Source organism: Nicotiana sylvestris, chromosome 4 (genome assembly GCF_000393655.2).
Source record: "Nicotiana sylvestris chromosome 4, ASM39365v2, whole genome shotgun sequence".
NCBI lineage: Eukaryota > Viridiplantae > Streptophyta > Magnoliopsida > Solanales > Solanaceae > Nicotiana > Nicotiana sylvestris.
In genome coordinates, this window is record NC_091060.1 from 161,317,037 (window position 1) to 161,327,885 (window position 10,849).

A 10,849-nucleotide genomic window follows, 5' to 3' on the forward strand; every position below is an offset into this window, starting at 1 on the left:
AATAAGAATGTTTGGGTGAATTTAAATGATCAAAGATAGTAAGTAGTGACGGAAGCAGTACTTTCATCAAGAGGGTACAAAAAATAAAAAAACATAAACACGCAAACGCAAAGACATTAAGAGGATTTAACACTTAATATATATACACGAAAAAATATTAACTTTATGTCTACCGTGTAATTTTCGGCAAATGAGATTCGACTGAACCCTCTATCGTCCACCTAGTTCCGCCCCTGATAGTAAGTACTGAAGGTTAAATAGTCAAGGTTCGTAAATTATCTTGAACCACAATTTAAAAAAGTTAAATAAATAAATTAAGTTAATGATTCAAAGAATGAAAAAAGAAAAAGCAGCGGCGGCCCCACTTAAATGGCCATAGGCCGCAATATAAGACCCCATTTTAAATGGTGTCTTTAACTTTTGTATACCATCAATCTTTCTTTCCTTTCCATTGTTTACAATAATCACTTCTCTTTTATCTTTTCCCATCAAAACAAAAAATGGACACAACCAACAATCTTGAAATTATCCATGATGTTTTTCCTTATTTACAAGTGTACAAAAATGGAACTGTCAAAAGACTTGTAGGTACTGAATTTGCACCAGCAACCTATGATCCTCAAACTGGTGTTTATTCCAAAGATGTTTTAGTTAATCCTAAAACTGGCGTTTCAGCCCGGATTTACAGAACAAATTCAGCAACAATATCACAGAAACTTCCTTTAGTCGTTTACTTTCATGGTGGAGCATTTTGTATATCATCTGTTGGTGATCCTAAGTACCATGATTCTCTCAATGTGTTTGTGTCCAAAGCTAATGTTGTTCTTGTCTCGGTTGATTATAGATTAGTCCCAGAACATCCTCTTCCAACAGCTTATAATGATTCTTGGGATGTTCTTAAATGGGTTGCTGCACATAACTCAAAACATGGGTCTGAAGTTTGGTTGAATGAGCTTGTTAACTTTGATAGTGTGTTCTTGGCTGGAGATAGTGCAGGTACTCGTTAATTACAATAATTTGACGTTTACTTTACTATTTTAGTGGGTAAAGTTTATTTACTTCAATGATCACATATGCTATATTGGGTTATAGTCAGTGGCGAAGTCAGAAATTTTCTCAAGGTGTTCAAATTTGAAAGAAGTTAAAAAAAGAATTCCGACAAAGGGTATTCGGTATATGTTATACACCTCTAAAATCTAATATTTTACCTAGATACATAGTGTAATTTTTCGATGAAATGTGGATTGACCATCCTTTAAGACATGTTGTTTCGTCCCTGGTTGTAGCGAGTCAAGTATTTATGTAAGGGGATTAAAAAAAATTAAAATGTCACACCTGCTATTTGAAGCTGTGAGATAAAGCAAATTTTTAACCAAATTGCTACTACATAAGAATCTTTTCTTATTTCGAGGAAATTCAACTGTTCATATATAACAAACAAAAAATTGTTTTACCCTTATTCGTACAGTACAATTTTTCAAGAGGAGTCAATTGAACCCTTATTGTTATAGTGGGTAAATTCACTTATTTTCATGCACTTAAAAATTAATCTTTTGACTTTACTGTTAGGTTAGGTACAATATTTGAAATAATAAGGAACATTTTCTTCTGTATGAATCGATATTAGTAGATATAATTTAGTAACTTTAGTGAAATTAACTCGTGCAGGTGCTAATATTTCACACTTCCTGGCAATCAGAGCTGGAAAATCAGATGAAGCTTTAGGAATGAAGGTTTCTGGGATGCTCATGATTAGTCCATATTTCTGGGGAGAAAAACCTATTGGTATAGAGGTTAAAGATCCAAGAAAAGCAATGGTGGATAAATGGTGGGAATTTGTTTGTCCATCAAATAAAGGAAATGATGACCCTTTGATCAATCCTTTTGTTGATGAAGCACCAAAGCTTGAAGAAGTGGCTTGTGATAGGATTCTTGTTTGTGTTGCAGAGATGGATATTCTCAGAGACAGAGGGATATTGTACTATGAATCATTGGTGAAGAGTCAGTGGAAAGGAAAAGCAGAAATTATTGAAACTAAAGGGGAAGATCATGTTTTCCACATCTTTAATCCTACCACTGAGAAAGCACTTGATTTGGTCAAATGTTGGGCTGTTTTTATTAATGAAAAGTAACCGCCCTGTGATGGTGATATGTTGCTTTAGGCAAATTCTTGGGTTGCTAATAGGAGAAAATGTAGTTGTCAACTTGTCATGTCAAAATTTGTATAATTATAAACTCCACCTGTTTCATTCCAATGTAAACTTTTTTTTCATTCTAATGTAGACTTTTCTATTTGTCTTTAAGTTTTTTAAGCCCCATTTGTCTCTTTCAAGATCATAGACAGTTTTAGATCACTATTTAAATTTTAGGACATTTCATAGATAAATCTGGCACGAGTCATGTTTTTTTTTTTTTTCTGCAAATACAAAAAAGTGCAACCTCAAGAGATAAGCATGTTGCTCAAGATAGACAAAGGCCCAACAAAAATGTATCTGATTCACAATATGCAGACATCAAATATAGTCAAGTATTGCAAACAACAATTATGTGTTCGAAATTCAATGCTTGGCAACCTGAAATCTTAAGGGAAATCCACAACTTTGCTACAAAAAATTTACCATCTCATCCACTGTGTCCTCAGACTATAATCCACTCCCAAATTTATACTACTGGGATAAAGTTTATGCTCTAATGTCTAAGCTAAACAAATCGCTCTCATCAATTGCTATTGCAACATATATCAGTCAAAAAGAAACTATCTCCAGCATAAGAAAAGTGACCAACATTGTCACAAAGTTAGAGCATAGTGGCAGGAATCTGTCAGACAACATAATTTTACACCATATTTCAGTCCCTTCACGCCTTCTGATACAACTGGAATGAGCATTAGTTTAAGATCATACACGACCTTAGAGTATCTCTAAATATAGAACACCATAGTTCTATTATACTTAAGTAGAGCTACATAAAGAGGCAACAACAACTCTCGATGCTAGTTTAACAAAACAAACTGTGTGCCTTATTTTTCAAGAGTAGTGAGACCAAGTTTCTAATGTGCTTGTTTAATGCAAAAGAAGTACTCCTAATAGATTATATCTATGCTACAGATCCAAATTTTGGAACTTATCTACCATGAAGAGAAGAGATTATTTGTGCAAGACATTCTGTGATCAATACAGTATTTCCAAAGCATGTTCCAAAGGTAGTTGAGTCAACTCGTAAAATGCCTCATTCTCTCCAAATCTTATACCAAGCTGGTAGCTCTGTACTTTCCTCAATCTTTTTACATTAGCAAGTGCCAGGACACATCATATTCGAGAGTTGCAAAGTAGTAAGGTGTTCCTAAATTGTTTAATGCAAAAGAAGTTAATATATGCCACAAATAACAAATTTGGAACTTATCAACTATGAAGAAAAGAGATTATTTGTTCAAGACACTGTGATCGATCCAGTATCTCAAAAGCATAGTTCCAAAGGCAGTTGAGTCAACTCGTATAGTGCCTCATTCTCTCCACATCTTAAATGATTTGCCAACAATACGAAGCTGGTAGCTTCTGTACTTCCCTCACATGATTCAGTCCTTTGTAACTCAACACGCACCAGGATAAATCTAATGAAAACACATCATATTCGAGACTTTCAAATAAGAAGGTGTAAGCATATATATAATGTTAAAGTTAATAATAATCATCAAAAGCAAAATCATAGGTCTAATTTGGTAAACAAACTGCAATTTTTAGCTAATAAGCGCCAGGATATCTTACAACCTAATGATAACACTTCATAATCGAGACTTGCAAATAAGGAGTAAGCATCTAATGTTAAAGTCAATAATATCTAACACAAGCAAATTTTATATTCAGCATAATTATAGGTCTAGATTGGCAGACAAACTGCGATTATCACCTAATAAGTGATAGGAGCAGAGGCTGAAACTGCTGGCTGAGTAGGCTTCTGAGCAGGTACGTAAGCTTCAGCCACACGGTACTGATAATAGGCATGGTAAGGATCAGAAGCATTCAGGAAACTAAATTTAGCATCACCAGCGTGGTTTATCTTAAGCCCCCTCTCAACACGTTCCCCATTCTTCGCCACGAACGGCACAACCTTGTCGATAATAAACTTAGTATCTGGAGGAACGTTGTATGCTTCATTATCTGGAGGTGTTTGTCCAACATTCCCATCCATCGACATTTCTCTTCCTGCAAGAAAAAAGAAACGATCTAAGCATTTATGGCCAATAATGAAGAAAACTCCAAAATATGCTTCTACCATCATTCTGTTTGCCTCAGGTATAACCCATAAACATTCTCCCCGTTTCAATTTTCATTCAAGTGGTAGAAACCCTTTTTCCTCAACTTATCAAGCAAGAAAACTCCAATAATAAGGTAAGTGGTAACACAATCAAAAAATTTAAAAAGCTATTCCCACATCTTTATTTTTGTATTTTTTTCCCCACTTCTCTACAGTAAAAGCAACAAAGAAAACATTCGAACAGCAATTGCAAAACGAATGCAGGTTTTTTTTTTTGCTCGAAACAGGAACAGTTTAAGACATCATAATAGATTAAGCACCAAAAAAGTAGAAAGAAAATAAAGACTATAATAATGCGAAAAATAGCAGAAGGAAACAAATTGAAATAAATTTACCTGATTAGAGAAACTGATATTGAAAAAGTATCAAAATGTGGAGTTACCGCTGCGACTAGGGTTTCTCTGAAGAAAAAGAGAAGTTACAAACATCAGCAACCTTCTATCTATATATACGTTACGGAGCCGACCCGAACCTTAAAGAAGACCCAAACTTAAAGATCTGTGGCCCATGAAACAGCTCTTTTCATATTAAATAAATGTTGACTCCATTTTACTTTTACTATTACGAGGGAATATGTAGGCAGCAGGTCATAAGCTTCTAATTGCCTTTGACTAAATTGCCCCAAGTGTTGTATAAGCTTTTACTAATAGAAAACGTGGGGCCCACTGGATACAACGCTGCCTTTTACTTTTAAAACATTGGCATTGGACTATTGAAGCTTGTGGAAACGTGGCTAATATGACAGGTTTCATGTATGGAACCTTTAAAAAAGCCTTATATATTTATTTCATAGAGAATATATTAACTGATAAAATTTTATAAATTTCATATTTCATTAGTAGCCTTATTCTTATTTCTTTACAATTTTTATTTAAGTAATAAAACAAAATAAAACAGTTTACATTACTAATATCAAATAGATTATTTGATGATAGGCTATAATTACGTATTTTAGTCGCTTATTACACTCAAATTTACTGCATTTTAGTTGAGTTTGCGTTTTAATCGTTAGTGTTTTGCACTAATTGTGTGTTTTATGCCTTGTAGGAGTGATTCCGAGCTATGTAGATGTTATGGAATGAATTCAAGTGATTTAGAGCTTTGAAGTCTGAGTAAAAGCCCAAGGAATTAAGTCGGGATCGTATTCGGGATCAACGGATGATAGAGCAACAAAACGAAGAAACGAGTAGGCATATTGCGCACTTTCATGTTTTACGTTTTTCCAAATTCCAAACGGAACAGGGTGAAAAACGCGGTCGAAACCGCAACCGTGGACCTGAGGCGGGCTGAGGCAGTACACTAGGAAAGTACCGCGGCCGGGCCGCGGCCGTGGACGTCCAGGCCTGGAAACTTGTCCGTTTTCGCATAAGAGAAGGTATAATAGTTTGGGCCCGACCCTACTTGGTATATATACATGGAAAAACGATCTTTTGAGGGGATGAAACCAATTTTTGACACAGATTCGACCTAAGGAGGCAGAAAGACAATAGGAGCAAGGCGGAGAATTCTTCTACGAGTTTTTTCTTCCTCTTCCTATTTTTTCATTGTGATTATGGCTTTTAGTATTGTAGTTTTACATACTATTATGAATAGCTAATGTGTTATCTAGGGTTTTGATAGAACCTTTTGTAGGATAAATTCTTGTTATGTTTTTATATAATTGAGCCGTTGGATTTCTCTACTTGTTCAACTACGTGTTTGTTGTTGTTGATTGAATGACCATCAATTGACTGTGCCTATTTAGTGTGTAGTGCTCGAGAGAGAGTACATATTTAGGTAGTTGTGGAACAACGTCACTCCTAACGTACGTGAGAAATCAATACAGTGGGTTTAAAGGCAGGTTTAGAAATAACAAAGCCTTGACGTGGTCATAATGAGCGGTTAGATAAAACCAACTAGCGTAGTTCGAGAGAATATGTCTAGTAAATTATTGTAGTTGCTCGAGAGAGAATTACGACACCGAAAGTACTCACGATCAATAGAGAATACATTGGAAAAATTGTAGGGAACATAGCTAGAAAGATTCCGACAATTGGGGAAATCATAAATCTAAACCTCCTTAATTTAGTCTCCAACCCTTTGTCTCGTAGTTGATAATTTTACCGTTTTCTAGTATTTGCTAGTTAATTAGTTAGAAATATAAATCTCAATCTTTATAATTTAGAAAATTGTTCAAACTTGTCTTTTTAGTGATATTAAACAGATATAGCTAAGCCTTAGTTCTCTGTGAGATTCGACTCCGGACTTTTAGACCGGATTATATTTGCAGCGACCGCTTATCCTTTTTAGGACTAGAGTTGGGCGTGATCATTATTCAAACGAAATCGAATCCAAATTATGTTTTTATAACAACATAGTAAATTTTCTATTTTACACAAACTTCCTATTTTCATTTTTATTTGAGCAAAAAATTATGTTTATACTAGAGTAAAACTTTTTTATATCAGCCTCAGTTGTTCTGATATATTTTGGCAGCTATAGTAAAGTGTTGTTATGTAAGATATATATTATAATATAAAATAAAAAGTTGATTTCCAAGAAAACTTGACCATTATAAAAAAAGTATTATTATAGAGGATAGTTGTTATAGAGAAGTGTACCTGTATGACAATACTCCAATAATGAATGTACATAAATATTCATTAAACAAAAAAGTTTGTTAATATGGCATAAACTATTTTCATGTAAAATGTACTTTTCTATTGAAGTGTTATAATGATAGAGTGCGCACGAGAAGTGAGAATAGTCTACACTAATGATACTGAGTATCAAAGAAAATATGGTTTTTCAAAGTTTATGAGAGATTCCCTATAAGATTTTTCATTAAATAATTTTCGAATCTTAAACACGAATATAGGAGTATTGTTAATGAGTAAAGTTTTGAATATAAAATTTTGATTTTCTATAAGTTTGTGATTAATTTTGAATAGGTTATTAAAGATTATATTTAGTGAAGGATAACCTGGTTAAATTAATCACAAACTTTTAACTTTATTATATGAGAAAGTATTTACTTCTATAAAACTTCAATTAAATCTATGATTTTCTTAAATCAAGATGATAACAAATAGCATCGACTTTACTGAGTCTGAAAGATCTAAAAAATATATAGGGTTAACAACGAATATGTAGAGATAACATAAACCTATTGTATTTCAAGAATAGGAGGATCCACGAAAGTTTGATTGTAAAAAATAAAAAATATTCTTAGCGTAACAAAAGGAAAAACTAATGTAAAAATATTGTAAATCCAACAACCTTACCCGAAGAAAAATGCAAAAATCAAATAGCAACTTTATGTAGAGCAAAAAAAATAAGAACGTTTTTAAGATTAGATAAGTTACCAGCAACATATAACAGAGTGATCAAAACTTTAAACGATAACTATTAAATTGGTAACATAACAATTTACTAATGTTAGTCAAATAACATGCATCTTTTTGAGAGGTCTTAACTAAATATTAAAGTTAACAGTTAGTAAGACAAAATTTGATATTAACATATTAAATTTCATTTACACCCATGTTAAAAGTCTACAATATGAACCCAACACTTGGGCCAGGCACATCACGAGCCATGTTTTACTAGTAGGATTAAATAATACAGACAATTGGAAAAAAGAGAGTAGTGTTAATGATAAATATCATATTATGATGGATGTCTATTCTTCTTTCATGATTTTCATCTCAAATGCTTAATGACATATTCAATGACATATTTTGTATGTTTAATGACATATTTTATGACATATTTTCTTCACTTTTTATGCCTATATAAAGGCCTTGTAATAGATAGAAAAATACATATAATTGAAGAAGAAAATCTCTTACTTTTCTCTATCTTTATTTTTGTTCATGTTTTACTAAATTACTTTTATTCCTTGTTCATGTTTTACTAAATTGTTTTTATTTTATAACACGTTATCAGCACGAAGTCTCTAACCCCAAGGTTGAACTCCACTTCTTACGAGGTATATCTCTATGATATACTGTCAAAATTATCAAGCCTAATAATTCTTTAATTTTTTTTTCCAGATATACATATGAGTATATTCCGCCAAATGAATACTGGTTCCTTTTTTTTTTTTCTTGTGATGTTTCATCATAATATAAACTTGAACATTATTTTTTTTATTCATGAATATAATACTGACAAAGATCGATGAACAAAAGTGTAAATCTTTTAGAAAATAGAAATAATCCTTCTAACACAATGGAAAACAGAAATAATCATGAATCTCATGACGTTATAGTAAATATTCCTAGTAATAATCTCATAGCTAAGAGGAGCTAATAAAATTTCATTATCCAGTACATTGGGAACAATAGACGTATAGACGAATATACCATTATCATTCATTTTGGATTGGTATTTTTCACCTAAATATCATACATAATCAGAAGAGTTTAGTGTAATCGTTTCTTTACGCTATTATCTTAATAATTTCTAATTATTTATCTTCTTTGATAGTCTTCACTATGTCGAACTTGTCAAAGCTTGAGTTTGTGGCACTTGATATTTCTGGAAAGAACTATCTATCATGGGTTCTCGATGCTAAGATTCACTTAGCTGCTAAAGGCCTTGGTAACACCATTACTCATGGTAATGAGGCATCAAGCCAGGACAAAGCGAAGACCATGATTTTCCTTCGTCATCATTTGGATGAAGGTTTGAAGGTTGAATATTTAACAGTGAAAGATCCACTTGAATTGTGGACTGGCCTGAAGGAAAGGTATGATCACCTTAAGGCTACGGTATTGCCAAGGGCTCGATATGAGTGGATGCACTTACGGTTGCAAGATTTTAAGACCGTAAGTGAGTATAACTCTGCTATATTTCGAATAACTTCCCAATTAAAATTATGTGGGGGAAGTTATGAATGATGAGGATTTACTGGAAAAGACTCTTACGACTTTTCATACCTCAAATATGGTATTACAGCAACAATACCGTAAAAGGAGTTTTAAAATGTATTTTGAATTGATCTCATGCCTTCTAGTGGCTGAGCAACATAATACCCTTTTGCTGAAAAATCATGAAGCCCGTCCCACAGGGTCAACTCCGCTTCCTGAAGCGAATATGACAGCTAGACGTGATAAGTCTGGAAAAAGACAGAATAATAATCATGCCATATGAATGTACGTGGGCATGACAATGGTAAGAGATGATATAATAGTCGTCATCGTGGTGGTCATGGCAAACGAGAAAATAATATGAGTTCTCAAAAATAATCCTTCACGAGGCAAAAGCGGTAACTGCCACCGCTGTGGCATGAAAGGTCATTGTAAAATTGAATGCTGTGCACCTAAGCATTTTGTCAGGATTTATCAAAACTCCTTTAAAAGAAAGGCAAATAATGTTGGAGCATCTTCTGTTAGTGCTCCAGTGGAGTCACATTTGACCTTTAAAAATGATTTTGAGGCAGGGCCTTCAAACAAAAATGATGACAATGCCGAGACAAATCTTGCATTGAATGATGATGATTTTCAAGGCCTCGATGATATTACTCATTTGGAAGTTGAAGACTTCTTTGGAGATCAAAACTAATGTTTGATCATTTTACTGGGGAATGCAATTATGTTGTTATTTTTTTTCCGGTGTTTTTGTCTCGTCTGAAGTTGTTTTTATTTTCAAGTAATACTTAAGTTGTCTTATGTTGTCGTTGGTGATGTTAGTTGTTTCCGTTTTTCTCATGATGTATTTTTTTTTATGAAGAAATTAAAATTCCCCAGTCTTCAATTAGATCCAAGATGAGTAATGAAGATTTATGTCTTTTGGATAGTGCTACAACTCACACAATATTAAGAGAAAAGACATTTTTTTCTTATTTGGTTATGAAAAGGCCTATGTTAATACAATATCCGGTAGTACAAAGTTGATTGAGGGCTCTGGAAGAGCGGCCTTATTATTACCCGGAGGAACGATATTAACTATTGATAATGCATTATATTGTAGTAAGTCTCAAAGAAACTTGTTGAGTTTCAAAGCTATTTGCCAAAATGGCTACCATGTTGAGACATCAAACGAAGGAAAGGTTGAATACCTCTATGTTACTACAATAAAAGTGGGTAAAATATATGTGCACGAAAAATTGCCTGCATTTTCTTCTAGATTGTACCACACAAACGTTGTTGTGGTTGAATCACATGCCATAGTAAACAAAAGGTTTACTACTTCTAATGATTTTATCACTTGGAATGACCGGTTGGGCCATCCTGGTTCTAACATGATGCACAGAATAATAGAGAATTCAAATGGGCACACATTGAAGAATAAGAAGATTCTTCAATTTAAGGAATTCTCATGTGCTGCTTGTTCTCAAGGAAAATTAGTCATTAAACCAACATCAGCTAAAGTTGGGATTGAATCCCCCATATTTCTGGAACGTATACAAGGTGATATATGTGGGCCTATACATCCTCCATATGGACCATTCAAGTATTTTATGGTCTTGATAGACACATCTACAAGATGGTCACATGTGTGCTTATTGTCAACTCGTAATATGGCATTTGCGAGATTGTTGGCCCAAATA

At 33.4% G+C, this 10,849-nt stretch overlaps 1 protein-coding gene and 1 long non-coding RNA gene across 2 annotated transcripts; one reads left to right on the forward strand and one right to left on the reverse strand.

The window, feature by feature from the left end:
- Positions 1-418: 418 nt before the first annotated feature.
- LOC104240663 (probable carboxylesterase 2) lies at positions 419-2,298 on the forward strand. The gene is made up of 2 exons (XM_009795532.2): positions 419-996; positions 1,669-2,298. The coding sequence occupies exons 1-2, from the start codon at positions 501-503 to the stop codon at positions 2,130-2,132; spliced, it is 960 nt and encodes a 319-aa protein (XP_009793834.1). The 5' UTR covers positions 419-500; the 3' UTR covers positions 2,133-2,298.
- A 1,398-nt stretch (positions 2,299-3,696) lies between these two features.
- On the reverse strand, positions 3,697-4,737 carry LOC104240662 (uncharacterized). The gene is made up of 2 exons (XR_714507.2): positions 4,650-4,737; positions 3,697-4,202 (listed from the first exon to the last, which is right to left on the reverse strand). It is a non-coding gene; the product is annotated as an uncharacterized lncRNA (long non-coding RNA).
- Between the last annotated feature and the right edge of the window lie 6,112 nt (positions 4,738-10,849).